Genomic DNA, 27,335 nt, shown 5'->3' on the forward strand with positions numbered 1-27,335 from the left:
GGTGGGAGCGCCGAAGAAGGGCCTAGGCAGAAATGGAGGGAGCCTGCTGCCCAGTATTACAACTGAGAGGGCTGGACTGATGACCCTTAGGGGCCAGGCTTTGGGCTCTGTGTATACAGCTGCTTCCAGCAGGCCTAACCCAGTGCAGCAGTACTTAATTATCATGGAAAAGTCCCTTCAAAGCAGAGTACACGATCCCAGAGTGGGTCTCTGATTAGTGGTAACTTCTAGGACCATCTCCAGAAGTATTTGGACCTGTTTCATCTGCATCTTCCAGTCCCACCGTTTTCCTTGGGCTGGATGAAGCAGGAGTTCTGCCTGCTGCCAGGAGTGAAAGGTGAAGAATTTGTTCCCAGCTCCAGCTGAGGCTCTTGGTCCCCTCTTGAAGCCCCTCACCAAATCCAAGCCAGCCACAGGAGAATGAAGTAGAGATCTGCCTGGAATACCTACCCTACCCTGGAAGGTCAATATGCTTGTCAGTCCTGACCAGGACCCACAACCACATCATTCTGAGGTCACTGGAGTACCCCCATTTCATACACCCCAAAGGAAGCTCAAGCTATAGTGACAACAATCACACATTGGGCTGGCTGTAGTACCTTAGGGTTGGGGGCAGTAGTTATCTAGGAGAACCCTGGCCTTTCTTAGCCCTGGCATTTTAGTATTTCCTTTCCGTTTGACCTGTGTCCAGGGGGTGCTCTTGCTTGCATCTTAACTTTAGTTGACACACGATGTGGGTTTAAGCACAGCACATCGATGGTGGGTGGGGCGATCTGTGAAGATGATCAAAGCCTGACAAATGCAGTTTTTCTCATTTGACTCCGCAACTATTTGGGGGGGGGGGTGTTGCATAGATTGGAAATTTATTTCATAATATTTGCTGAGTTCCTGGTACATGCCAGGTATGGTACTGAGCCAGGTGCTGGAGAGAAAAAAAAAAAAGCCATGAATTAGTCAACTCCTTGCTCTCTTGGAGCTTACCTTCTAGTTTTCTATTTTATTTTATAGGCAAGGAAAGCAAGGCATAGATCTGTAGAAGGCAAAGGGCTGAGCTGAGACTTGAGCCCAGGCTGGATCCTCCTAGGGGTCTTGAAGCGGTCACTCCAAGGCACTGCTCTCCCATTCCTCAGAAGCCCTTCTTGTGGCCCTCCTTCCCTTTTTCTTTTTGAACCCTGGGGTGCAGTGGCCATCTCTGCTTCAGCGCCAACCTTTGAGGTGCTGCTTACCGGCCGACGATGAAAGCAGAGGGCAGGTGCGAGTACTAATCAGGGGGATCAGTAAACTAATCACTACTGGGCGGAGCGTCGGCCTCAAGCTCCGCCCCGGTGTCTCTGCTGGTCGAATGCGCACGCGCGTCTCCCAGCGGCTCCGCCTATGATCGTGGGACGTCGACAGCGCGCGACGCGGTCTCCTTATAAACGCGGTGGTAGCCGGCGTAGGAGCACTTCGACCTAGAGCGCCTGGGCATTTGGACGTTTGGCTAAGTGGCGGCCCGCGACGCAGCCTGCCCCTGCTTCTAGCTGTGCCATGGCGGACGAGGGGAAGTCATACAACGGTCAGTGCTGGTCCTTGGGCCGGGGAGAGGGGCGATCTGGAGCCCCGCTGGGCAGCGCCGGCCTAGGCCGCAGCGCCGGGGCGGGAGGCCGCGAGGGGCCGGGTGTCCGCGGGGAACGGCAGTGAGTGGCGCGGGCCCGGGGCGAGGCAGTCCGGGCCCTGGCTGAACTCGAGGGTGAGTGCCCGGCTCGTTGACCCCAGAATCCTGGCGCTGTGAGCACCTGCGGCTCGGAGCGGGTGGCTTGGCGGTAAGGTGACTGGATTCCTTTGAACTTTGTGGGTGGTGGATGCCTGTCAGTTCAGTTTGGCGGCTATAGTAATGTGAGTCAGTACCCTGTTCTTGGGCTGCCGGTGCCCTATTTTCTACCGTGCGTCCAGTCGGTCTTGCCCCCTCCCCCACCGTCCGCAGCTTTAGCTTTAATATTCTAGACCTACACATTAACTCACTGTTTTAGCCAGAACACTACAGTGGGTTTAGGTCCAGAGTAGTGGTTAGGAGCACACGACAGCCAAGGTTTCAATTCTGAGTTGGCCATGCTGATCATATGTGAGTTAAACACTCAGGCCTGATTTTCCATCCCCTTAAGGAGGATAGAAACAGTACCTGTCTCCTGAGTTTGTCTCCGTGTGTGTGTTTGTATTAAAACGAGATCGTGTGCGTCGAGCGCCTGACATCGGATAAACTTATTGATAAATGTTAACTGCACCTTCTAGTCGTCTATTTTTTCCCTAGGGTCGTTTCATGAGATTCAATGTTTGCAGAGTACTGGGCTTCCCTGGTGGCTCAGAGGGTAAAGCGTCTGCCTGCAATGCAGGAAACCCGGGTTCGATTCCTGGGTCGGGAAGATCCCCTGGAGAAGGAAATAGCAACCCACTCCAGTATTCTTGCCTGGAAAATCCCATGGATGGAGAAGCCTGGTAGGCTATAGTCCATGGAGTCGCAAAGAGTCGGACATGACTGAGCGCCTTCACTTCACTTCATAGGTCTCTTTTTAAGAAGCCATTTCTGCACACGACGGTTGAGAGGAACATTCCTGGAGAACATTCAAGGGCCCTTGGTGAAGCACCCTATCTGCCACTAGAACCGGAATTCAGGAGTTGTCTCCTGAGTTAAGAGGCATCTCTGACCAAGGAAACGGAGTTCACTCCCTGAACTCCAGAGTTTGAGAATAAAATTTATAAAAGAAACCATTAGATTGATCATACTTGTAGTTGATGTTTATACTCAGTAGGCAAAAGGAGTATTGATTAAGTTAATGTAATCATCATGATTGGTTTACCTGGATATGAAAGAGTTCACTTGGGGTTAAGTTGATGTGAGTGGGCAGACAGCAGATTTCAGGTGACTTTTCGGAGAATGAGTCGTGTCCAGTTACACTTGGGTCACTTCAAGATTCACTTCAGAGTGGCAGTTTTTTAATATGGTTGATTTACAACATAATATTAATTTTTAGGTATGACATGAAAGGGAACATAGTGATTCAGTATTATGATAGATTATACCTCATTAAAAGTTATTACAAAATAATGGCTGTCACCCCCCATGCAATAATATATCATTGTTGCCTATCCATTTTATACTTAGTAGTTGCTGCTGCTAAGTCGCTTCAGTCGTGTCCAACTCTGTGCGACCCCATAGACGGCAGCCCACCAGGCTCCCCCGTCCCTGGGATTCTCCAGGCAAGAACACTGGAGTGGGTTGCCATTTCCTTCTCCAATGCATGAAAGGGAAAGTGAAGTCTCTCAGTCGTGTCCAACCTTCAGTGACCCCATGGACTGCAGCCTTCCAGGCTCCTCCGTCCATGGGATTTTCCAGGCAAGAGTACTGGAGTGGGGTGGCATTAGTAGTTGGTATCTCTTAATCCCATAACCTTATCTTGCCTCTCCTGCTTTCCCTCTCCCCACTGATAACCAGGAGTTTGTTATCTATATCTGTGAGTCTGTTTCTGTTTTGCTAAATATATTCGTTTTAGTTTTTACACATGTGATATCAGACAGTATTTGTCTTTTTCCGACTTATTTTACCAAGTATAATAACCTCCACGTCCATTCATGTTGTTGCAGTGGCAAGATTTCATTCTTTTTTATGGCTGAGTAGTATTTCGTTGTGTGTGTGTGTATACCACATCTTTATCCATTAGTCCTTTGATGGACATTTGGATTGCTTCCATATCTTTCCCTCTGTAAACAGTGTTGCTATGAACAATGAGATGCAGGTATCTTTTTTTTTTAATTGACCTGAAAACAAGTGAAGCTCATATGTATTCTTCCCTTTTTCTTAGTTTTGATGCTTTAAAGAAAAATCTTTATATTGGAGTATAGTTGATTTACAGCAAAGTGATTCAGTTATACATGTATCTGTTGTTTTTCAGATTATTTTCTCAGGGAGGTTATTACAGTACTGGGTAGAGTTCCCTGTGCTATATACAGTGGGTCCTTGTTGATTATCTGTTTCAGATAATGGTAGTGTGCAGATGTTAATCCCCACTTCCTCATTTATGCATGCATCTTTTTAAATTAGTACTTTTTTGCTTTTTTCTGGATATATAATTGGAGTGAATTTGCAGGATCGTATGGTAGTTCGAGTTTTCCATGTTTTGAGGCGAGAACAAGACTTAAAAGAAGCCTTTCAATTGGTCGTAGTTGTAAGTGACATTTGTGCTTTATAGGCAAAAGAAGTATTGTTTACTGAAAGCTGATGTAATCATTGTGATTGACTTTTCAAGATGTGATCAAATTTTGAGTAGGGGTAGTCTTAGAGAGTGAACTTATGGTTACCAGGGAGAGGTGGGTAGGGAAGGGACAGATTGGGAGTTTGGGATGGACATGTACACACTGCTATATTCACAATGAATAACCAACAAGGACCTACTGTATAGCACAAGGAATGCTGCTCAGTATTCCGTTAACAGTCTATTTGGGAAAAGAATTTTAAAAAGAATAGATACATGTATAGGTAAAACTGAATCACTTTGTTGTACATCTGAAACTAACACATTATTAATCAGCTATACTCCAGTGTAAAATAAAAAGTTAAGATTTTTTTGAGTGGGGTTAAGTAGATTTGGGAGGGTGAGAAAAGCAGACCTCAGGTGACTCTCGGGAGTCTGAGTTGCACTTGAGACACTCACTTCCACATTCTACTTCTCCTTTCTCTAGTTCCAGTTTCTGCTTCACTTTTCTCAGAAGACTTCCCATAGTTTTCCAGTCACTGAGGTTGCCACCCCACTGAGAGGGTTCTTTCCCTGCACAGGCAGAGGAGCTTGCACAGAGGTGGCCTCTGTGGTGACTGTGCATCTCATCTGATGGTGCAGGGTGCTGGACAGTGTGATTGCCAAGCAAGATGGCGGAAGCAGCGGTGTCTTCTCTTCTTTTTAAAATATTCGAATATGCATTTGGCTGCGCCAGGTCTTAGTTGCAGCGCACAGGATCTTTTTTTTTTTTTTTTTTAAATTGTGGCATGGGAACTCTTAGTCAAGGCATGTGGAATCCAGTTCCCTGACCATGGGTCAGACTCAGGGCCCTCTGTGTTAGGAATGGAGAGTCTTAGCTACTGGACCACCAGTGAAGTCCCTCCAGTGTATTTTCTAATTTTTGTTTTGTTTCCAAACCCAGAGCACGATGATCGAGTTAGTTTCCCTCAAAGAAGAAAGAAAGGCCGGGGCCCTTTCCGGTGGAAGTCCGGCGAGGGGAACCGGAGGTCCGGAAGAGGGGGCTCCAGCGTTCGGTCCTCCCGCCTGGAGGACGACGACAGAGACGTGGCGATGAGCGATGTCCAGGATGCTCCCCGAGTACGATAGTAAGTAACCAGTTGGTCTGGTTTGAGTTCAGCAGCCCCCTCATTTATGTGGCCCTCTTACTGCGCATGTCATTTCTCTTCCAGCTGGAAGGGAGAAATGCCAGGACCAGCTTACTGGCAGGTGATAGTTGTGGTCCTGATAACAGTGCAGGAAGATCTTTGAGAAGGCATTCCTAACCTTTGTGAATGTTTTATTCTCTCCTTCCCCACAGCACCCCCTATGCTGCACGACCCAACCGTCGGGGTGATAACTGGAACGAGCGGACTCGAATTCATGTTACTCTGCCCCTGCGGAGAGATCGGGGTGCTGCAGAGAGGGGAGGGGCTGGCACCAGCCAGGACGGGTCGTCCAAGAACTGGTTTAAGATTACAGTGAGTATCTTGAGAGGTCCATGGAGCAGGGGAGCTAGGGGGCTGGGCTCACAGTTAAGGTGTTCACCTCTCACATTACAAAATCAGCTGTTTACTCCATAATCAGGGAACCATTCTTGCTGCTAAGAATCAATATCTTCAAACATCTATGAGCAGCTTCAGAAAAGAAGAGAGGCAGCAGGATGGGAAGGCCATGAAAGGGGAGTGTGATAATTGTGGTTGGCGGGTGGGAGAGCTCCTCCAGATGTGAAGAGCTGTGGGCGTGGAGGGCCCTTGAGTTCTCTGAGGGGCAGGCAGGTTATAAATGATGTCTTAGAACTTGTAGAATCAAACATCTGCATTCTTTGAGGAATAATAAGTGTAAATGGACAAAAAGGGGCCTTTAAGGGATAGAAATAAGGCCCAAATAAGGAGTTCATATTTGGCTTGAGTAGAATACTCCTTTATTTTTTTGGCCTCACCGTGCAACCTGTGGGGTCTTAGTTCTCCAACCAGGGATTGAATTCCTAGCAGTGGAAGCTCGGAATCCTAACCACTGAAGCACCAGGGAATTCCCAGAAAACTTTTAAGTTGACTGTTTCTCCAGAAAGTCTTTTGGAGCTTGGCAGATGAGCTGAAAGGAGCACTGGAGGGCCTGCTGTCCATGTAGTGACATGTTGTTCCTGTCTCTTCTCTTTCTCTCACCTAGATCCCTTATGGCAGGAAATACGACAAGTCGTGGCTCCTGAATGTGATTCAGAGCAAGTGCAGTGTCCCTTTTACTCCCATTGAGGTAAGAGAAGGCCTGAGTGGCTGACTGCACACCAGGGAGGGGGAGGTACCCGCTGGGCTGGGGGCTCTGAGCTCCAGGTCTGATGCTCTTGTTCCCTCTTCTTGCAGTTTCACTATGAAAACACACGGGCCCAGTTTTTTGTGGAGGACGCCAGTACGGCCTCTGCACTGAAGGCTGTTAACTATAAGATTTTGGATCGGGAGAACCGCAGGGTGTGTGTGAAGGGCCTGGTTTGGTTGGGGGTGGGGTCTGGTGCTCAGGGCATAGACTGGCTCTCGGTCCTGGGGCTCAGGCCTTCCCGCGGTTCACCCTGTCCGTGTGTGTCTCCCCTGCAGATATCTATCATCATCAACTCCTCTTCTCCACCCCATTCTGTGCAGAATGAACTGAAGCCAGAACAAGTAGAGCAGCTAAAGGTGAGGCCGGCACCTGAGTCTTAGCAGTTCCCGCCTCCCCCACCCCTCCCTCCCCACCAGCAACTCCAGTGACCACTGAACCCTCTGTCTTCCTCTGCAGCTGATCATGAGCAAAAGATACGATGGCTCCCAGCAAGCACTTGACCTCAAGGGCCTCCGTTCAGACCCAGGTACAGGTCGGATACAGGTTGATTCTGCCTCACCCATTCTTAGATTGGTGGAGACAGAGGGGGATCTGTCAGCAGGGAAAATCTTGAGGGTGCTGTGGTGGGCACGCTGGCCTGGGCAGGCCCTCTCAGACTTCCCTTTGCTTCCTGCAGATTTAGTGGCCCAGAACATTGACGTTGTCCTGAACCGTAGAAGCTGCATGGCAGCCACCCTGCGAATCATCGAAGAGAACATCCCTGAGGTGAGGCCTTTGTCCCACTAGGTGGGAGGAAGCAGGGTCGGGTATGTGGGATGGGGTCGGGAGGCAGGTTTGTTTCTCATCCCCTGACTGGTGGTGCTTCCTCTAAATTCTCCTCTCCCCACAGCTATTGTCCTTGAACTTGAGCAACAACAAGCTCTACCGGCTGGATGACTTGTCCAGCATTGTGCAGAAAGCACCCAATCTAAAGATCCTAAATCTCTCTGGAAATGAGGTGAGTTTGAGAGCCCGGCTGTGTTTGGATAGGGTGGACAGAGATGGAGAGAGCTTGCCTCGTGGCAGCAAGAGGCCGGGAGGGCATTTAAGAGATGAGGGTGGGGGTGGGGGGAACCTAGCTGGCTCTCTTTACCAACATGTCTTTCCTGCCTTTCCTCCCTATTCTTTGCAGCTAAAGTCGGAGCGGGAGTTGGACAAGATCAAAGGGCTGAAGCTGGAAGAGCTCTGGCTTGACGGAAATACCCTGTGTGACACCTTCCGAGACCAGTCCACCTACATCAGGTCAGTTATAAGCTTTATCTCCCCTCCTGGGGACCTTCACCCCCTGGGAGGCTGAGCGGATGCACCTGGATCACTGCCTGTCTGCAGGAGATGTGCAGCCCTCAGCTGGAACCACCTGTCCTTGGGGAGGATCGCGTGTTCCTCCGTTGTGTCTGCCCATGACCCCGAGCTTTGCCCCAGGCCTCCTTTCCTTTCTTCTCACCTGACTGCTTGTGTGCTGGCTCTGTGGCCTTTCTCCTTCCTCCCTGAACACAGCCTTCTCTAGACTCTTCCTCCCCTTTTGTTTCAAGAAGAGCATCTCCCTTTCTCTGCCATGACCAGGGGGTGTCTTGCATATTACACTCCCATACGTGGAGTTGCTGTGAGCCAAGAGCCTGGTAACCCCTGGGCAGGGAAAGCCCTCCCTTCCTGGGAGTTTCTGCTGATGGGCCTTCCCTCCTCTGTCTGGTGACAGCCCCTCTTGCCCTGTTGCCAAGAGGGGCTCAGTTCTCACAATCACTTTGCCCAAGGCTACTGCCTGGCTTTTCCTGCCCATGCTGAGGTTGAGGCCTCCTGGTGGCTGGTGCCATGCACTCTGTCGCTCTTGCCCAAGGCTGTGAGCTGGGCCCTCCATGGAGGAGAAACCTGGGTTCCCTAAGACACGTGACCAGAGCCGGGGCCCCGCCAGCAGGCGAGGGAATCCCAAGGCAGGTGCTGGGCGTGGAGGCCACGGGGGCATAGGCTATCCAGGAGACAGAGAACTGACCCTCTCTGGGGGCGCTGCCCCTCCCTCACTCGCACACCTCATATCACCCTGCTTGGCCCCGGAGGATGGCTGGTTAGCCAGAGACGGGTAAGATTCCTCAGGGAAGGAACAACCTAAGACAGGCACAGTCGCAGAGGGGCCATCAGGAGAGAACTCGGGGGCCAACAGTGGTGGGGCACAGACCCTCACCCCCCCAGCTTTGCAGGGGCCTGAGCCTTCACCCCTTCGGAGGGAGATCTCCTGCCCCCATGGCTGCTTTGCTTCCCACGCCCAGCTCAGATCGGGACCCAGGTAGCAGACAGATACCTGGCTAATAGCAGCTGCCCTCTCACCACGGCAAAGATGTTTCTCACTTCCTCCTTGGACCACAGGAGAAGGGAGCCGAAAGAGAGGGCTGTGTCAGGCGCGCCTTCCCCTTGGCTCTCCCCAGTCTTTCTGAATGACTCTCCACCATGCATTGCTCTCGCTTTGTCTTTGCTTTCTCTTTCCTTTTTCTCTTTCCTCGCCTGAATCTCCCCGGTCTCTTCTTTGCCCCCTCCTCTCCTTCCTTTTCTCTCTCCTCTCCCCTCTCTTCCTCCTTGGCCTCTCCTTTCCCTGAGCCTTGCTTGTCTCCCTGCCCCAACATCCTGTGCCATTTCTGTGGTGTGTTCTGGTCTTGGCCATGGCCAGACCTGGCAGAAGTGATGGACACCTGTTGAGGCAGCGGAGCCCTTGGGCTCCCACCCCATTCCCTCCTCCCGGGGCTGCACAGGTGAGTAGGTGGAAGGTAAGGGGGACGAGGATGGAGGAGAGGTCCTGGCTTAACGCCCGGGCCGGGAGCGCTGCCCCTGCAGTGCTCGGAGTCAGGCAGAGAGCGTCATCCTTCAAGGCAGTCATTTTTGGATGCCCCAGACGAGGTGGGGAGTGGGGTTATTCTTCCTGGAGCTCAGAGGCTGGGGAAGAGTGAGAGCACAAGGAGGATGGGATGGGCTGTCCCTCAGGCACGGGTGTTTTTGCTCCTAGAGCAGCCCAGGAGGCACAGTGGCTCTGAAACATTACTCACTTATGTCCCGTTCTTGACAGCGCCGTTCGAGAGCGATTTCCAAAGCTACTGCGACTGGTGAGCGCCTCATTTTTTTCATTCTCTTCTGAGGAGCACAGTGCCTGCCACCCTCGGTCTTGCCTGATGTGCCTTTGTATGATCCCTAATTTGGGGAGGTGGAGCCCTTTGATAATCTAGCAAAGATTTCATGTATATATTAACAAAGATTATAATCCTTCTTCCCAGAGAAACGCCTGTAGATGATAGTTGCATCTATCAGGATTCATAAGACCCCTTTCCATTTCTTTCTTTCTTGACCTTGGACCCTTTTACTCTTAGTTCTCCCATCTAATTACTCATCCAACCTTTAAAAAAAAAAAAAATTATTTGGCTCTGCTGGGTCTTAGTCGCAGCCCACCAGCTCTTAGTTACAGCCTCTGGGATCTAGTTCCCTGACCAGGGATTGAACCCAAGCCCCTGCATTGGGAGTGGGGAGCCTTAGCCCTGTACTGCCAGGCAAGTCCTTCATCTAGCCTTCTTTCACTGGTTTGCATCGTCGTCTTTGACTTCCTTTCTGCAGGATGGCCATGAGTTACCCCCACCAATTGCCTTTGATGTTGAAGCCCCCACAACGTTACCACCTTGCAAGGTAAGTGGTGGGGTGGCATCTGGGGGGCACAGAGCTAGAACTCACGTTAGGAGGAGAGTCCTGGTACCATGGTCCTGTTTGATTGGAGTCCGTTTGATTCCAGGGAAGCTACTTTGGAACCGAGACCCTGAAGAATCTGGTCCTGCACTTCCTGCAGCAGTAAGTATCTTGGGTGTCCTGAGGTTGGGGAGCGATGGGCCCAGCACGACTCAGTCTTGAGAGCTGTCAGTCCCTTTGTGGATCCAGCTTGTGGAGCTCAGCCCTCCCCTTTCGTTCCCCCCACAGGTACTATGCGGTTTATGACTCGGGAGACCGGCAGCGGCTCCTGGATGCCTACCATGATGGAGCCTGCTGCTCCCTGAGCATCCCTTTCACCCCCCAGAACCCTGCCCGGTGAGTAGCACATCCCAGAACCTGGCCAGGACCCGAGCTGCTCAGCAGACACTGGCCAGCACATGCAGCATCGCCACTGCTCTGACCACTGCCTCTTCTTCTTCTTATTCCCCCAGAAGTAACTTGGCCGAGTACTTCAAGGATAGCAGGAATGTGAAGAAGCTTAAAGACCCTAGTAAGTGTGTGATGTGAGCCAAACAGGTTGGGAGAAGGGCAAGGGAAGGAGTCCGTCTGGGTTCAGGGTGTAGCAGCTCCTAACCTCGGCTTCTTCTCCTCCCACAGCCCTGCGGTTCCGACTGCTAAAGCACACACGTCTCAACGTGGTGGCCTTCCTCAATGAGTTGCCCAAAACTCAGCATGACATCAATTCCTTCGTGATAGACATAAGTGCGCAGACAGTAAGCACCTATTTCTCCCTTGACAGAAGCCTGGATTTGGGGAAGGGGCAGGCCTTCAGAGGCAAGGAGGGACTTGGGCTCTGCTGGGAGCCTAGATGGTACCTGATGTTGCTGCTTCTCTTTCAGAGCACACTGCTGTGTTTCTCTGTCAACGGAGTCTTCAAAGAAGGTAAGTATCTTTGGAGTCCTGAGTTTGTGGAGTGGTCCCTGTCCCAGCTAGTCGTTCTGAGCACTCTCAACTTCCAAGCTCCCTTCTCTTGTTCCCTGACCACCTTCTCCCTTTCTGCCCCCAAACCTGTCCTCACCTGTCTTTCCTGTCTTGGCTATGGGAACAGCCTGATGATTAGAAGGACACAGACTTTGGAGGCAGACAGTTCTGAGCTTCCATCCCCAACCTTGGTCCTCTGTGTCCGTGAGCAATTTACATGACCTCTGAACCTGACTGTTTGTAAAAGAAAGAGATTCATAATAGACATCTCATTACATGTTTGGGGAGTAAGTGAAGTGATTTATAAAGTGCCTGACACAGGGCCTGGCCCACAGATACAAATAAATAACTAGTGGGATGAAAGTGTTACTGTTGTCCCCTCTAACCTGACACTCCTCCCTGCTCTGCTCCTCTGTGCACACATAATCACCCACTTGGCCTGCTTAGGGTTCTCTGTATCAAATCAGACTGTGATTTTTGAGAAGCTGTTTGAAAACATAAAACATGAATGACTCTGATGGGTCATCACCATTGTTATCATTGCAGTGGATGGAAAGTCTCGGGACTCCTTGAGAGCCTTTACCCGGACGTTCGTCGCTGTTCCTGCCAGCAATTCAGGGTGAGTGTCTGACTTACCATGTTGGGTCCCAGTCCCAATGCATGGCTGCCACTGTGGAAAAGTGGTTTAACAATATTCACTTCCTAAGTCTGTTGTGAAGGTAAATGAGGGTTGGGGAAGAATGTATAATTCCAGTCTGTTTGGTAGATAATCCCATATGTGGAGTCCATGGGAAAGGGGGGTAAATGATAAAGGAACCTTGTGGGTATTGAAAGACTTGAGTGTCAAGTGAGAATAGGAATGATGTTGGGAGGATGAGGTTATCTTCTGTCTGTCGAGCTGTCTAAGGTGCTTTTTGTCTCCAAGGTTGTGCATCGTCAATGATGAGCTGTTTGTGCGGAATGCCAGTGCTGATGAGATCCAGAGAGCCTTTGCCATGCCTGCACCCACACCTTCCTCCAGCCCAGTGCCCACCCTCTCCCCAGAGCAGCAGGAAATGCTGCAGGCATTCTCTACCCAGTCTGGCATGAACATTGAGTGGTCCCAGAAGTGAGTACTGAGCATGTGTAGGAAATGGGGTAAACTGAGGTAGTTCTGGTGGTGAAAAATAAGTGCCCCTAACATTTTTAAAGCCCAGACTTGAAGTTCTAATGGAGGTGCCTGTTCTTCCCCTACTCCAGGTGCCTCCAGGACAACAACTGGGACTACACCAGGTCTGCCCAGGCCTTTACTCACCTCAAGGTAAGATTTGAAAACAGGTGGCAAAGAGAGCACCAGGCCTTCGAGAGGGTCAGGGAGGCTCGGGGCATGGCATGGACCACCTGGCTCTGATGACCTTTTTGTTTCTTTAAGGCCAAGGGTGAGATCCCAGAAGTGGCATTCATGAAGTGATCCATAGTCGTGCCCCAGAAGACCCCTGTAAATAGCCCCTGGATGTACTGATGTCTCCTCTCCGGCCCGAGGCCGCCCTGTGACTGTGACCGAGGAGGGAGGGCTGCTGGATCCTTCTCCTCACCTGCCTTCTGGAAGCCTCCAGAAGATTGAGCCTCCCTGGTGCCAGGAAGCCAAAGCTTACTTTGTAGAACTGACACTAAAATACCCGAAGGACTTAGGTGCTTTGTGTACTTAACCCCAGGATCCTCCCTACTTTTTAAGATAAAGAATGGTATTGTATTTGGTGTCTAGCATGCTGTGTTATTTTAGCCTTACCCTTCACAATCGTGGGCGGGACCGAGGGGTGGGCTGCGCCCGCCTCGCCTGGGGCTGAAGGACTCTGGGGCTGGGGCGGGGCCCGCTGGCAGGAAGTCCTGCCCCGGAAACGGCTCCGCGCAGCGCCATGGCGGCGCCCGGGCGGCGGTGGTCTGTGCTGCTGTTCCAAGCGCTGCAGTCCCTGCCCGCTCGCCGGGCCCTGCATGACACGGCTCCGCCACGGGATGTGCTGCTCTTCGAGCACGAACGGGGCCGCTTCTTCACCCTCCTCGGGCTGTTTTGCGCTGGCCAGGGGGTCTTCTGGGCTTCCCTGGCCTTTGCCTCCTTGGCCCGTCCCCCAACCCCGGTTCGTCCAACAGACGCCGAGTCCCCAGACCATGGCCGCTTGGACCTGCGCTCAACACTCTGGCGCTACGGCCTTGCCGTCGGCTGCGGCGCCATCGGTAAAGTGTGGGCTAGCTCCCCAGCTTGGTCGAAGAGGGTGGGCACAATCCTCTCTGTTCGGGCAGGAAGAGTAAGGGGCTCCCAACCCTCCTGGATAAGCAGGAGTGGGTAGGAGCGCGGTACACTGGAGTTGGAAGTCCCTGAGCGCCAAGCCCTTGTGCAGGTTCAAGCTGCCGTCTCTCTTATTTTGTGACCTTGAGCAAGTTAGTACCCTTACTCTGGAACCTGTTTTAAACTGGGGATGGGTATCTATTAAGGCTGTTGGGAGGAATGACTAATATACGACTAATATACTAATATACGACAATATACGACTGGGGTATAAGAGGAACACAGTAAATGTTACCATCACAATTATTTTTATTCGGGGGGCACTGAAAGGGTTGCTGCTTAGCTTTCCAGTGAAAACCCAAATCTTTGCTTTTCCTACAGGTTCCCTGGTACTTGGTGCTGGTCTTCTCTTTTCCCTCCGCTCTGTGCGCTCAGTGATGCTACGGGCTGGAGGGAAGCAAGTGACCCTCACCACTCATGCCCCCTTTGGCTGGGGTGCCCATTTTACGGTTCCCTTAAACCAGGTATCTTGCATGGCCCACCGGGGAGAAGTCCCTGCCATGCTGCCTCTGAAAGTCAAAGGCCGACGCTTCTACTTCCTCTTGGACAAAGCTGGACATTTCCCCAACACGAAACTTTTTGACAACACTGTGGGTGCCTACCGTAGCTTGTGAAGAAGCAACTAAGGTTCAGAATAAAAACTGAACCTTAGGGATGGGGTGACAACCAGGGTCACACAGGGGGCCCAGAATTCATTAACAGCAAATAAAAGAGCAGTCGTTCCAAGGGCAGCTACCTGCCGTACCCCTTGAATTTTTTGACCCATATCTGTTTAGCCTTCACTCTGCTCCTATCCACCCTACCTACAGTGCTCTACACCAAGAACTCAGTACTGAGATGAGGAAAGAAAGTAATAGAATACTGGTACAGAAACAGCTGTAGGAGGAGAGGTGTCATCATGGTTCCCTCCTGGAGGGAAAACTAAGGCTCTCCACATAATCAGAGCCATGTCAGGGCAAGAGGATTACAGGCACTTGGGCATGGAGTCTGGCTGCAGAAGTACTGTTTGGTTAGTCTTCAGGAATGGAAAAGGCGTGGCCCAACAAGAGCATCTGTCTCAGAGCTCCACTCTGAGTTCCCCCTCTGCAGAGGCCGGTTTGGGGTGGCTTCAGACTTCCACTGCACAACCTGGAGCACCAAGACCACACACCACAATACCAGATTCACCCAGGAAGAAGTCTGTGGGAGACAGGAACAGGAATTTGAGGACTGGGCCCATCTTGAATCCAGTTCCACCCACATACCACTCAGCTGTTCACTGTCAGGCTGTCAAGCCTTCAGCTCCTCAGCCCCTCACCGGTGGACCGACCGAGCTCAGAGTACACTGGTGAGCCCTCTTAAAACTACAGATGGTATTATATGATTCGTTACACGAATCTGTGTATCCCTCAGTCTCTACCCAGCCTTTCTTATCCCGGGACCTCACTTCAGCATTATGTAGGTTGGAGTAAAACTGCACAGCGGTTCCAGGGGGTTTCCACGGAGTTTTCTGGGCATCAGAGCAGCTGTGAGGTCAAAGAGACAGTCGTGAGAAAGGGGAGATACACCCTAAACAGCCTTTCACTCCAGTGCCCTTTTGAGATGAGAACTGACAGGGATATAAAAAGCGGAGTATGGGATACTCTCTGCAGAGGGAAGGTAGACAGCCCCAGCCAGACTCCCTCCCTTTCCCATTACCTAGTCATGTTCAGGGAGATGATGGATTTGCACAGGGAACTGGTGCCAAATCGAAGGATACAGGCACACACTAAGACCAGGAAGATGGCTATAGCTGAGGTGGCCAGTGCAAAGCGGAGCCCGATAGGGCCTCTAGGAGGAAGGAGGGAATAGCTTTGTGGTTCAAGTGGGACACCTCCCACCTCAAGCCCTGACCCTCAGAGCCGGCAGTCACCTGTGGGAGCCCTCGATGCAGCTGGTGTAGACCCAGAAGAGCAGGAGCAGGAGGCAGTAGAGGGCCAGCAGGCCCGAGGCCCCTGCCACGAAGGAGCAGAGGGATGGGGCCGCGGGTTTGGACAAGACCAGAGAGGAGCCGTTCAGGGCGGCCACGCCATACAGAGGACAGCTGCCCCTGAAGGAGCCCTGTGGAGAGAAGCTGTTGAGTCCTAGATTTCAGGCTAGTACCTCTGAGTGCAAATTCATGGCAGGTGTTGGGGACAATCTAGACCAGGGCCACCCTTAAGGAGTTTTTTGTGTATTACTGTCAGTTCCTGTTTCTGGGCCAGTAGATGAGTGGATCTGGTGGGGAAATCAAATCGGCAGTGGTTATAAAATACAATGAGCTTCAGAGATGCCTCACAAGTTCTGGTCTCCTCCTCTCGTACAGAAATTCTATGTTTTCTAATCTATAAAATAGGTGTAATAGTGCCTACTTACAGGGGTCAAACGAGCCTCTTTATTAACATGATTGCCTGGCTGGGGTTGATTTGCCATATGACACACTGCGTTGCAACCATTTGGTAGTTTGCTCATTTCTACTACACTATGCTTTCTTTGAGTGGCTCAACACAATAGTGTCTGATTTAAAGGGGCCAGGTCCAACTTGTTTTACAGCCAGGGTGAGGTTATGCAGCAGGAATTATCCGGCCGGGCTCTATCTGCTGTTACACACGCCCAAGGACTCGTTCCTTTTGCGAGGTAATAATCTGTGGGCAGATGTATCCATAGAGCGTCATTACCGCCGATGCACCTCCGCCGGCGACCGGCCTCACCTGGGCGACTAGCTCCGAGGAGCTGCGCGCCAGAACTCAGCCGGGCCGGACAGCAGCGGCCTCTCCGGTTCAGGGTGTGCCTGCCACCCGCTTACCCAACCTGACGGCCGGCCCCGTCCCGCAACCGCACACCTGGGTCCGGGTCAGCGCCGCGGCCGCCACGGCTCCGCATATGAAGGCGGTAGCGAAGAACGCGAGTTCGACGCGCTGCAACCAGGGCAGCGCCATGACTTCCCCGACACCAGGAAGCGCCGCCGAAGGAGCCAACTGACCAAGACCCGCCTCATCCGGCGCGACCCACGAGCGCGGAAACGTCATTTCCGGGCGCGGGATTTATTTACAGAGGCGAAGGCAAGAGCCGCATCAAAGCGGCAGGTACAGCGAGTAGTCCGAGAGCGCCCAGCGGCGGGCCGGGCGGCCGGTGCGCCCGATCATGGGCAGCTTCTGTACGTAACGGGAGGCTGGGCTGGGCCCGTACGGCGCGGGAAAGGCAGTCTGGAAGAGGCGCCCGCGGCATCGTCTCCCTGCTTGCCGCCCAGCGATGATGAAACGGAAGTAAGGAGCACCGCGCAGGGCGAAACGGCTCTTCTGGAAGACGTCGCGGGTGCCGGTGCCTGGGCCCTGCTGCCGCGGTGCTCCCCGCGCCCGGTGCACGCGGGGCAGCGGCCTGCTCTCAGAGGCGGCGGGCGCAGAGGCTGACGGGGGGCCACCGCCCCGGGGGCTTTCGTCGCCCTGCGGGCTGACCATGGCGTTGGCTGTCAGCTGCGGCATCTTCCGCACCGAGTCCGGGGCGGTGGCCGGCTCCTTCTTGTCCCCGGGCGGCCGCGGGGCCGTGGGCGCGGGTTGACCCGTGCCAAAGCGAGTGGCCAAGCTGTCACCGAAGAAGGCATAGAGCTCCCGGTAGATGTCCGCCAGGGTCACCGAAGGGGAAGGATCCTCTGGCCCCACGCCTCCAAGAGCCATTGGGAGGCCAGACCCAAAGCCTGGCTCTGCACTGCCCCCGGAGGGAGACTCCTGCAGGAGAAGGCTGTCCCAGGGGAGGTCATCAGAGCGCCGGCACCCCCTGCTGCCTGGCCCTCCCTTGTTAGCCTCTGCTGCCTGGGCCTTCATCTTCAGCAGTCGCTCTACGGCCACCTGTAAGAGCAGAGGGACTAGGATACAAGGAAGCTGGGCCTAGTGTTCTAAAGTGAGCCAGCTGAGCTGGTGCAGGAAGGAGAGGATGGCAAGGTCTGGCACTCACCAGAATGGCTCCATAGACTTTGTGCCCATCTGCTTTAACCTGGGCATTCGATACTGAATAATCATCGAGCACAGCCTGCAGATTTGTCCAGTAAGTGGACAGGTGTGGGTACAGGACTCTCTCTACTGCCTGGATGGGAGAGAAGAATGCAGTGAGTGCCTCCTGCTCATTGCTTACCAAGTACCATTTCCTCTGAAAGATCTACTTTTATCTCTGGTTCTTGACAGGGCTGAATCCTAAATTCCCTGCTTGACATATTCAGCCAGCATTTATTTGGAACCTCCTGAATGCCCAAGCCTTAATTAAGCAATGGGAATAAAGATCAGGTACAAAGACAAACAATATAAAGTGACCCCACGATCACTGATATATGTACTGAGGGCTGAAGGGTATAAGTAATGCCCCTTGCTAACGAGAAATTTAGCTGCCAACTGCTACAGTCCAAGTACCGTCCTGGCTTACATGTAAACTGGAACTCAATTCAGACCACTTGCACAAAAACAAACAACAGCTCAGAGATCTGGACTCTGATTATGTAATTTTAAATCCTGTGATTAATTTGGGGGAAAGCAATTAAGACTTCAAGTTCCTAGAAAAATATAATATTGACTCAAGAAATATGAAAACTGAAATAATTCTGTAACTATTAGTTCAAAATACAACCACAAAACAGCATGCCAGAATTTACAAAGCCAGCCTACAGACATTTAAGGAACAGAGTGTCTCAATAAAACATAATTAAAAATATAAAGTATAAAAAATACTCCCTTCTCCACCTTATTCTATAAAACCAGTATAACCCTGATACTAAAACCATATGAGAAGAGTACATGATTGATTTCATTCATAAATACAGATAAATCATTTAAATCTAACTATATAAAAAATATATTCCAATAAAAGTTTTGCATTTTTTTTAAGACTATACCATTACTAAAGTGAGTTTATCCTAGAAATGTAAAGATAGTTTACTATTAGAAAATCTGTATGGGGAATTCCTGGTGGTCCAGTGGTTAGGACTCAGCACTTTCACTGGTAGGGCAGGGGTTCAATCCCCTGGTTGGGAATTAAGATCCCACAAGCTGTGTGACACAGCCAAAAACAAAGAAAATCTATATATACAATTAACAACATTAACAGATAAAACAGGAAACCTTAGAATCAATTTAAAAGATACAGAAAATGCATTTGATAAAATTAACATAAATAATTAAGAATTCCCCTAACCTGAGAAAGGTATCTACAAACACACAAAGTAAACGTCAGCCTAAACAGGACAGGTTATTGTTAGTACTTTTTTTTTAATTGGAAATGAGACAAGGATGCCCAATATCAACATATTTAAAATGATATTAGTGGTCCTAGCAATAAAACAAAAAATTACTAGGTTTGAGAATTCTCTGGCGGTCCAGTGGTTAGGACCCTGCACTTTCACAGCCAAAGGCTCAGGTTCCAACCCTGATTGGGGAACTAAGATCCCACAAGCCATGTAGGATGGCCAAAAGAGGAAAAGGTATTAAAAAAAATAAAGCATTAGGTTTAAAAAAGACAAAACTATCATTATTTGCACATGGTATGATTTACCTTACAAGCCCAAAATAACCTACAGTTAAAAATGAGTTTAATGAAGTAGCTGAATCAATATACAAATCAGTTGTGTTTCTATACACCAATAAGAAACACTATGCTAAGACATCACAACAGTATGAAAGCATAGCAAGAATCTAGGAGTAAACAAGTTATTTTGAGGTTCTCTTCAGGGAAAATTACAAAAGGATCCTGAAAGACAGTGCAAAACCTAAAAAAATGGAGAAAGAGGACACGTTCATGGACAAGAAAGATTATTTTTCTAACTATAAACGGGAGCTCTTATGGTTCTGTGAGAAAAGCCAGGGTCCTCACCTTCCAGCCAAGAGCATGCAGCCCCACCACAGCCCCGTAGTGAGAGCAGAGAGGCCTCACAGGATCCGCCAAGACTTTCTGCAGGGAGAGCAGGATCTGCTGATAAAGGCCATTTACAAGGTCCCCATAAGTCCTGTGGGAGCAACATTCAGTCAGGGGAACAAGGCAGAGCACAGAGGAAGCAGCATGTGTACGGCACACCGGGTACGTGAACGAGGCAGCTGGGCCCAGGGCCTGAGGGCAGACAGATCAAACCCCTGGCGTCTCTGTCACCCGTTTATAAAACCCCAAGCACAACAACTTGGAAGATCAGAGGGAAGATACTCCCAACCTCTCAACCTGTGGCCTTAAAGCCAGAAGTCTCACCCCACCTCCCACCCTAAGCCACTCAGCTCTGCCACAGTCCCACCCTTGATCAGCGCTAGGCCCAGGTGGCTACCAAAAGATGTGGCTCAGTAGGAGGGCAGCGCCATCCCGAAGCGTCCAGTGGTCATTCAGCGGGTTGATGGAGGCAGCCAGTGGCTCCAGGACACAGTAGAGGACGCTGCCCACCAGGGAGCGGACATAGGGCACCAGGCAGAGGTGTGGGTTCCGAACCAGGCTCCGTGCCACTTGCAAGAGCCGATGCAGCTGCTGCAGGTCATGGCTTACAGATTTCACCTGTTGGGAGAAGAAGGGTGCTTAGGGGGACATGAAGGTGCAGGAGAGCCTGCTGGTCTGGTGGCACCTGCCGGGAGCCCTACAGCCTGCGGCATCATGGCCCCTCCACAGATCCACCCCTGCTGCAGCCTGGTCACTTACCCCACTGACCACGTAAACAAAGTATGGCAGGAGCGCTGCAATCTTGGAGTTGGTCTGCAGGTCGTGGAGAGCAATCTGAAACAGAAGGGGCCACGCTGCCCTGGTCCACCCACCCCAAGTATAAACTGATACCTCTTTAAAGGAAAACTTGGCACCTATGTATTAACATTTTAAGTGTTCATACTTTGACTCAGCAATGCCACTTCTACAAATTTAACCCACTATAAACAAAACCCACTCACCCACATATCCACACATAACACTGTCTATAATAATAAAAAGCTGAATATAACCTAAGCCTGGCGTCCATACAGTCCATGGACAACGCCACGCAGTCCATGGGGTCGCAAAGAGTCGGACATGACTGAGTGACTGAACTGAACTGTATATAACCTAAATGTCCAACATATTTTCAACTGAATAAAGCAGTTATTCTAAAACCAGATGTTTAGTTTAATACCACTTCAATCGACAGCAGACTATGACAGTTTATATATAGAAAACAAACGTGAGTGGTGGGTCTACAGAATTTCTACTTTGTGTGTTTTACAGTACTTCTATAATAAACACATGCTGGTATTACTTTGATAAGCAGAAAAAAATAGAGTCAATGAGTAAGACTGTCTTAGCCTGAACCTCCACCACCTGTGCCCTCCCAGCGCCTCTGGCACTGTGAAAGCAGAGAACAGCTTGAGAGGAAGAAGCCCAGCTCCCAGGCACAGGCCCAGCCACATGCACTGTGTCTGGGGATGAGTAGCAAATTTCCTAAGGCAGGAGAGTGCAGTAACAACAGTCCTAACTCTGCAAGGGAAATAATAGTAGCACCCAGACGCGGAAGATGTAAACCCCTCAAACAGAGGGGCCACGTGGTCAAGACCACCAAACAGCCCTCCTCTGCCTCTGGCGGAAGAGGCCTGGCACAGGCCATGTCCAGAGGAGCCCTGTGGAGCCCTAGAGGGCTGGTATGATGTCTGACTGGCACCCTCACCAGGCTCCCTCTACTTCCTCTCGAGGCCAGACAGATGAAAGGCACAAGGTGGATGCCCCGCATGGCTCCAGGCCAACAGACACCCCAAAGAAAGGGCTCTGGGTTAAGGTGTGGGGGGACTGGCCACCTGTGTCGTCCCCACCGTCCACAGGACCCTGCAGAGCTGCCCATTCCCTGAGGGACAGGGTTCCTCCTGGGGCAGGGAGGGGAGCAGTGCTGGAGAAGGGCCAGCCGCAGAGCACCACGCCCCCCACCAAGAGCAGCTTCCACCCAGATCAGCCAGCCTGCAGAGAACAGGAAGCAGGCCTCTGAAGGAATTCCATGGCGGACTGACGGTTGGCCTTGAAGCTTCAATTCAGGCCCGCTTGCTCACTTTCATCAGCTGTGGATCATCCCCCAGCACAGCCCGAGTCACTTGCTGGTAGTACTTGAGGAGGTCATCGGTCAGTGAAGACACAGCACTAGGCACTGTGAGAGGGTGGGCAGAAGGCAGTCAGCGTGAGGCCAGCCCTCTCCCAGCCTCCCTGCCTGCTCCCCGCCCCCCACAACCCCCGTCGCCATAGGAGCCCGTTCAGACAGGAGGCCTCCCGGAACACAGAGCCACAAACCTCTCTTGAGCAGCCTGCTCACCCTGGCCTTGCAAGCTCTCCACAGCCCAGCTCTGCATGCTGCCTCCCACCTGAGTTCTGCCCAGCAGACTCCTGCTTAGTCCCCAAGGTCCGAGTTCCTAAGCCTCAGGCTCTGTAAGCTCCATTCAGCAGACCCTGGAAGTTTGACACCTCAGGGACCCCAGTAAGCTGCTCAGACTTCTGCACTAACATTCAACACGGCGTCATGATTGGTTACAGGCCTGGGATCCCATCTCCAACTTTGAGGCCTCTGGGCAGGGATCAGTGCCCACTCAGGGCTGGCACCAGCCAGGCACCAGAAAATACTTGTCAGATGAGGCCTCAGAGGGGCAGCAGCACCACCCTCAGTCCTAAGGGAGGAAAGTCCAAGCAGAGGGCCCATTCCCCGTACTACCCACTACCTGATCCTTGAGGGGCCAGGTTCCCTTTGCCGTCCAGGTAGGAGACATGAACTAGAACCAGAGCAGAGAGGTGGGTCAGCCCGGGATTTTGCCCCTGTACCACCACCCACCATTCTGCATTTTGCCCCACCTACCCACCAGCCCATCACCATTCCTCCAACAGCCCAGCTCCTGTCCCCGCCCTGTAGAGGACCCCAGCGGTCACCTCTCAGGGCCGTCTCAGCACAGCCTTTGGGGATGTTGGTAGCCAGGGCCAGCTCCACCAGGTTCACCTCTCGGTCCTCGGGGAAGTAGAGCTCACCCTCCCTGGCGGGGCGCAGGGACAGCGCCTCCTGAGATCCATAACCGCACACGGCCTGAGTGAAGAGAGGACTGGGGAGCAGGCTGAATCTGGGGAGGTAAGTGGGGTGCTACCAGCCAGGGCCCAGAGCCTATGTTTGCGGGGAGTCCAGAGGCCCTGAGCAGAGGGGGATGCCTGGGACTCCAGGCCCTTCACTGGGAACTTGGCTGCAGCACCAGTGCTCACTAAGTCAAGGAGTAGGACGTGGTCCCTCCTCACGGAGCTGCAGGGACCCTGAACCCCACCCTCAGGCTGCTGATCCTCCCCACAGAGACCAGCTCTGAAAACGCTCCTCTTCTAAATGTGATCTTCTTCCCTGGACCCCCTGGCCAGGAACGACCATGCAGGATGTTCTGACGCCCACGCCCATGCTCAGGCTGCTCCCTCACCCAGAATGGCCTCTTCTTCTTGCAACTGAGTCTAATCCCGGCCTCCTTTGCAGGTTCAGCTCAAGTGCCAGGTCTTCCAAGAAGCCTTCCCTAGCCTCCGGGCCTCCGTGGCCACCTCTGCTTCTCTGAACGCCTGGCCCTGGGGGACTGGGCTTGACACCTGTGCTGCGGTGGCTGTGACCTTCCCTTGTGTGTGCGTTGGGCCCTCATGTCTCACTGTGTGGCCAGCCCTGAGTCGGGCGCGTAGGCAGGCTCGTGCCAGCTGAGCCCTCTGTAGCCTGTGCCCCACTCACCTCCACACTGCTCCATCGGAGCGCCCTGTTGAAATCCTCGACAGTCAGCTTCCGCCGTTTGGTGTGTTTCATGAATTGAGAGCTATTCTGCAAGGGGAGGAACAGAGTCAGGGGACAGGGAGCGGGGCATGGCAAACAACTCCCAACGTCACATGCCCTCTCTGTGACTTAGTTTCTCACATGGGGGATGTGATGATGAACCTGCCTGGCCTGCCCAGCGGGGCTGTGGTGAGGAGCACAGGCTCAGCAGGCGCCTGGTTCACTGGAAGCCCAGCTGCCTAGGAGGAGGCCCTGGAGAGGACGGGACTGCCTCCGCTGTATTCAGAGCACGAAGGAGGGGCCTGACAGATACTAGCTGAATAAACCCCAGGGGGAGAGGGCAGTCCCAGGGAAGGACAAGGAGGGGGAGTGTACCTGGGTGGCCTCTCTGAGTCGGTAGCACACGTCCTCTGCGAGCAGGGCCGCCACCTCATCGCTCAGCTCCAGGCCTGTGCTCTCCGCCATGAGCCGGACGGACTCCCGAGGGATCTCCACGAACCGCCGCTCTTCTCGCTCCGACATGGCCCCGATGGAGCTGGGGGTGGGAAGGGAGGTGGGAAAGGGCAGCCCTGTCTCCCTCTGAGCCCGGGAGCCTGACTGAAGGCCCTCCAAACCAATCTTGTTGCTCTTGTTCCAGATTCAAGAGCTGTTCAAGAGCTGTTCCTGCTCTTGAACCAGCAGCTTCATCTGAGTGTCCGGGCTCAGAGCAAGAAACAGACTTGAGCTGGGTCAGAGGGCAGACGGCAGTGACAGCAAACAGCAGTGATATCCGACAAGGTGCCTGGCCTTGGGATACACAGAACTGGGTCCCAGCCCTGCTCCACCACTTTCAATGTGAACCAGGCTGAGACTTTTCTCAGTCTGAGGTCTGGTAAAATAGTGGCAATAACCCCTGCCCTCCCTAACACACAGGGTTGCTATGAGGATGAGATGAGATGATGTAGGAGAAACTCAAGGGCCAGAACACTACACAAATGGAAGACATTACAATCGTTAATTATAAACAAAAACTTGTCTTCCTCTGGATCTGTGCAACAGCCACCAGTACTAAACACTGATGAAAAGACTACTTTTACCCTGACAGTTCCTTGCTCAGAAGTCTTCAATAGTTTTCCAGGACTCATAAAAGGAAAATCCCAACTCCCTGGCTCAACATACTGGGATTGGTCCTGAATCCGCAGAGCTCATCAAGCTGATCCATCCTCCCAGGAAGGCCACCTCGAGGCTTCCAGCCTGCCTTGTACCTCACCGCTGGTGCTCAGGCTGGCCTGCCTTCCTCCTGTTCCAAGCCCCCAGGCCCTCCTCTTTCCTAAGGCAGATCCAGTCTGTCCTTTGAGGTCTTCCTGCCCCTATTCCATCTGGGACTGTCAGGCTTTCAGTAGTTGGGCTTTTTGCCCATGTCTGGTCTTCCCCAATGTGGCTGAGAGGCTTCGAGCAGGAACCTGCTCTTCTGTTCACAGGATATGGCAGAATAAGAACCCACGAAAAACAGCAGCTGGTGACTGACTCCAACAACACACGCCACACTTAGAAGGTTGGCCCACACGGGCCACAGTAAGACAATACCACCACAGCAGTGAGGTCCCCATTTCAGTGACCCGCCCAGGTTCTGCCCCAGCACTCCTCTCTGACAAGGCCCAGTGGGTCACCAGTGACCACCAGGTCCCTAAATCCAGTGGGTACCCTACCTGGCCTCCCTGCAGCATTTCTCCCAATGGCTCCTCATTGGCTTCAGAATAAAAAACAAACCTGCGCCATGGCTCCAAGGCCCCGCATGCGTGCCTACATCTCCAAACATCTCTTTCCACTCTTGCTTATGTTCTGCATTCCTGTAGCCTCTATTTCCTCAAAAACACCTTGTTTCAGGATGTCCACACACTGTTTCCTGGACTTAGAACGCTCTCCTCTACCCCAGCCCCTTTGTCCAGTGAACTCTGAGGCCTTCCTTCAGATCTCAGTCTCAAATGTCACTTGCTGGGGGCTTCCCCGGCGAGGCAGTGGTAACAAATCCGTCTGCCAATGCAGGAGACATGGGCTCGATCCCTGGTCCGGGCAGACTCTACATGCTGCAGAACAACCCAGCCCGTGCACTGCAGCTACAGAGCCCGAGATCTACGGCCCACAAGCCGCAGCCACCGAAGCCCGTGTGCCCTACAGCTGTGCCCTGGCGCAAGAGAAGCCATGGTAATGAGACACCCGTGCACCACAACTGAAGAGTAGCCCCTGCTTGCCACAACCAAAGAAAAACCCATGCAGCAAGGAAGACCCAGCACACTCAAATCAATAAATGAATGATTTTAAAGTTTAAAAAAAAATCACTTTCTCAGAGACATCTTTTCAGACCCTCACCATGTGCCATGATTTTATTTTCCAAAGTAGTTATCAGTTTGTAATTATATACCTGTGTAACTTTTTGATTAACATCTATCTCCCCAGTAGAGTGTAAGCTCCATGCCAGCAAGGATCATGCCTTTTTGCTCACCTTTGCATCCCCAGCGTCAGGCACGGTGTCTGCACATAACACACCCTCAGTAAACACCTCCTGAAAAGATGAGCACACAATCGCTATTTTTCTCAGTATATACTATGCCTGAAGCTTTGAGCTAAGTGCTTTATACGGCTTGCACCTCATTTTGTCTGGATTAACAATGAGAGAGGTATTAAGTAAACATTATGTCTGTTTCACAATCAGAGCTGAGTGGTTAAATGTTAAATGATTTTCCCAAGATCATCCGGCCAGCACTACCTAGGTAAGGGAGCAAGAACTCAACTCTCATTGTAATCATGAGGAGCGGAGGACTGTTTGGGGAACAAGGCCTGGATTCCCAGTCCAGGGACTCGGCGTTGGAGACCCGCCAATGGCTGTTAACCTTTCTCCACCTGTAAAGTAGGAGCAGCAAGTCCTGCCCGCGGAAGGCGCCAAGGAAGTTTCCCTATTAAGTGCCCACATTAAACCCCACAAAGTCCGACTCTGACCAAGGTCTCCAGTTACTCAACCTCCTCTCCACATCCTCAGCCACTAGCCACACCGGTAAGGAGGCGTGGGAACTGACCTCTGCCGGCCTCCGTGAAGCGCATCCTCCCACCCGGCCGCGCTTCATCCCAGCTCGAGAGGTGGGGGGAGCAGGGAGGAGTAGGTCAGAGGTTACCGAACTGGGGTCACGTGGTCGGCGAAGGGGGCGGGCCCCCAACGGAGCGGGCGCCCAGGCCGGTTAGCGCGCAACCTGCAGCGGGACGGCTATGAGGGCTTGCTCACCTGATGGCTCGGGGACGGCGAAGGCGGTTACCGGAACGGCGGCGGCGCTGACTACGGCGGCGGTAGCGGCGGCAATGACCCCTACTCACCCTGCTCGTACTAATTCCCTCTCTCGGCGATCAGGCCCCGCCCCCCACGAACACAGCCAATCGGCGAGCGCCTTCAGGAGTTCCTGCCCACAAAGAAGCGTCCCACTACCCGATTGGCCACCGTGATTGCGCTGTAGAAGGCTCGGGCACGTCAGAGGTCACATGATGTGGAAGACTCGCGCCTCTTAAAGCAACAGCTCTTCGGCGTTTTGTGGGGTGTGTAATGGCTCGATCTACGTTTTAATAAACATGTTCTCGAGGAAACCATCCCCATTCCTTTGTCTACTCCTGAGTTTCAGAGCACTTGCATTTACGCGAGTGTATTGACGCTTTAGACTTGGGCGTCTGCCTTAGTTTTGCTGCCTGCTTGGTGGGGCTCAACTTAACTCTCCAACATCACCTGCCACTTCCCCTTCCCCAAGGTTGAACCGGAATCTCAGTAGGCATTCTCTGCTGGCAGAAGGGTCTTCTGACTGAGCCAAACACACCCCGTGCAAGCTCCAGACTCCAGGGCTCTGCCAATTCGGGGACCCTGGCTCGTATCCTCCCCATTTCTGTCCTGTAAGCCCTCACCTACCTCACAAACTTCCTTGACCATTTTACACTGACACATTTCTCTGAACCTGGGCAGTTCTCAGTTGAAAAGCAGTGAGCTTAGTGAGTAAAGGATATTTGGAGTCATAGC

At 52.2% G+C, this 27,335-nt stretch overlaps 4 protein-coding genes across 10 annotated transcripts; 2 read left to right on the forward strand and 2 right to left on the reverse strand.

Annotated features, from left to right (window-relative positions):
- Positions 1-1,436: 1,436 nt before the first annotated feature.
- Positions 1,437-12,941, forward strand: NXF1 (nuclear RNA export factor 1). 3 transcript variants are annotated; one of them, XM_068976497.1, is made up of 21 exons: positions 1,437-1,555; positions 5,170-5,353; positions 5,566-5,725; positions 6,414-6,497; positions 6,605-6,709; positions 6,833-6,913; positions 7,014-7,083; positions 7,234-7,322; positions 7,447-7,554; positions 7,729-7,838; positions 9,646-9,682; positions 10,185-10,253; positions 10,357-10,412; positions 10,539-10,646; positions 10,763-10,821; positions 10,929-11,044; positions 11,171-11,213; positions 11,799-11,871; positions 12,178-12,360; positions 12,492-12,552; positions 12,664-12,941. In XM_068976497.1, the coding sequence occupies exons 1-21, from the start codon at positions 1,528-1,530 to the stop codon at positions 12,700-12,702; spliced, it is 1,863 nt and encodes a 620-aa protein (XP_068832598.1). In that variant the 5' UTR covers positions 1,437-1,527; the 3' UTR covers positions 12,703-12,941. The 3 variants fall into 3 exon arrangements, 2 of the variants coding, with proteins under 2 accessions (XP_068832598.1, XP_068832600.1); XM_068976499.1 differs by having other exon boundaries at positions 6,878-6,913; XR_011145156.1 differs by lacking the exons at positions 10,357-10,412; positions 10,539-10,646; positions 10,763-10,821; ... (4 more) ...; positions 12,492-12,552; positions 12,664-12,941 and having other exon boundaries at positions 7,729-9,682.
- Positions 12,942-13,147: 206 nt separating this feature from the next.
- Positions 13,148-14,301, forward strand: TMEM223 (transmembrane protein 223). The gene is made up of 2 exons (XM_068977728.1): positions 13,148-13,463; positions 13,897-14,301. The coding sequence occupies exons 1-2, from the start codon at positions 13,148-13,150 to the stop codon at positions 14,187-14,189; spliced, it is 609 nt and encodes a 202-aa protein (XP_068833829.1). The 3' UTR covers positions 14,190-14,301.
- On the reverse strand, positions 13,830-16,536 carry TMEM179B (transmembrane protein 179B). 3 transcript variants are annotated; one of them, XM_068977726.1, is made up of 5 exons: positions 16,416-16,536; positions 15,467-15,654; positions 15,286-15,384; positions 15,002-15,080; positions 13,830-14,754 (listed from the first exon to the last, which is right to left on the reverse strand). In XM_068977726.1, the coding sequence occupies exons 1-5, from the start codon at positions 16,509-16,511 to the stop codon at positions 14,593-14,595; spliced, it is 624 nt and encodes a 207-aa protein (XP_068833827.1). In that variant the 5' UTR covers positions 16,512-16,536; the 3' UTR covers positions 13,830-14,592. The 3 variants fall into 3 exon arrangements, with proteins under 3 accessions (XP_068833827.1, XP_068833826.1, XP_068833828.1); XM_068977725.1 differs by having other exon boundaries at positions 15,253-15,384; XM_068977727.1 differs by lacking the exon at positions 15,467-15,654 and having other exon boundaries at positions 15,253-15,384; positions 16,384-16,511.
- Positions 16,537-16,621: 85 nt separating this feature from the next.
- TAF6L (TATA-box binding protein associated factor 6 like) lies at positions 16,622-26,673 on the reverse strand. 3 transcript variants are annotated; one of them, XM_068977540.1, is made up of 12 exons: positions 26,562-26,673; positions 25,788-25,847; positions 23,681-23,840; positions 23,267-23,348; positions 22,450-22,600; positions 22,245-22,295; positions 21,588-21,682; positions 20,227-20,301; positions 19,865-20,085; positions 19,426-19,558; positions 17,524-17,652; positions 16,622-17,417 (listed from the first exon to the last, which is right to left on the reverse strand). In XM_068977540.1, the coding sequence occupies exons 3-12, from the start codon at positions 23,737-23,739 to the stop codon at positions 16,647-16,649; spliced, it is 1,767 nt and encodes a 588-aa protein (XP_068833641.1). In that variant the 5' UTR covers positions 23,740-23,840; positions 25,788-25,847; positions 26,562-26,673; the 3' UTR covers positions 16,622-16,646. The 3 variants fall into 3 exon arrangements, with proteins under 3 accessions (XP_068833641.1, XP_068833639.1, XP_068833640.1); XM_068977538.1 differs by having other exon boundaries at positions 23,267-23,353; positions 26,562-26,667; XM_068977539.1 differs by lacking the exon at positions 26,562-26,673 and adding an exon at positions 26,359-26,398 and having other exon boundaries at positions 23,267-23,353; positions 25,788-25,844.
- Between the last annotated feature and the right edge of the window lie 662 nt (positions 26,674-27,335).

Source organism: Capricornis sumatraensis, chromosome 8 (assembly GCF_032405125.1).
Source record: "Capricornis sumatraensis isolate serow.1 chromosome 8, serow.2, whole genome shotgun sequence".
Classification (NCBI taxonomy): domain Eukaryota; kingdom Metazoa; phylum Chordata; class Mammalia; order Artiodactyla; family Bovidae; genus Capricornis; species Capricornis sumatraensis.

What these genes read in the sequence shown, in the direction of transcription:
- TAF6L (XM_068977538.1), bottom strand. An exon ending in ATGATCCACAGCTGATGAAA is followed by an intron (nt 20,302 to 21,587) that starts GTGAGCAAGCGG and finishes CTTCTGTTTCAG; the next exon opens with ATTGCTCTCCACGACCTGCA. An exon ending in TGCATGCTCTTGGCTGGAAG is followed by an intron (nt 17,653 to 19,425) that starts GTGAGGACCCTG and finishes TCTCCCATCCAG; the next exon opens with GCAGTAGAGAGAGTCCTGTA.
- NXF1 (XM_068976497.1), top strand. Translation starts at nt 1,528, where the DNA reads ATGGCGGACGAGGGGAAGTCATACAACG. An exon ending in ACCCCCCAGAACCCTGCCCG is followed by an intron (nt 10,647 to 10,762) that starts GTGAGTAGCACA and finishes TTATTCCCCCAG; the next exon opens with AAGTAACTTGGCCGAGTACT. An exon ending in GTTCCTGCCAGCAATTCAGG is followed by an intron (nt 11,872 to 12,177) that starts GTGAGTGTCTGA and finishes TTTGTCTCCAAG; the next exon opens with GTTGTGCATCGTCAATGATG.
- TMEM223 (XM_068977728.1), top strand. Translation starts at nt 13,148, where the DNA reads ATGGCGGCGCCCGGGCGGCGGTGGTCTGTGCTGCTGTTCCAAGCGCTG. An exon ending in CGTCGGCTGCGGCGCCATCG is followed by an intron (nt 13,464 to 13,896) that starts GTAAAGTGTGGG and finishes CTTTTCCTACAG; the next exon opens with GTTCCCTGGTACTTGGTGCT.
- TMEM179B (XM_068977725.1), bottom strand. Translation starts at nt 16,511, where the DNA reads ATGGCGCTGCCCTGGTTGCAGCGCGTCGAACTCGCGTTCTTCGCTACC. An exon ending in CGGCGCTGACCCGGACCCAG is followed by an intron (nt 15,655 to 16,415) that starts GTGTGCGGTTGC and finishes TTCTCTCCACAG; the next exon opens with GGCTCCTTCAGGGGCAGCTG. An exon ending in ATCTCCCTGAACATGACTAG is followed by an intron (nt 15,081 to 15,252) that starts GTAATGGGAAAG and finishes TTGACCTCACAG; the next exon opens with CTGCTCTGATGCCCAGAAAA.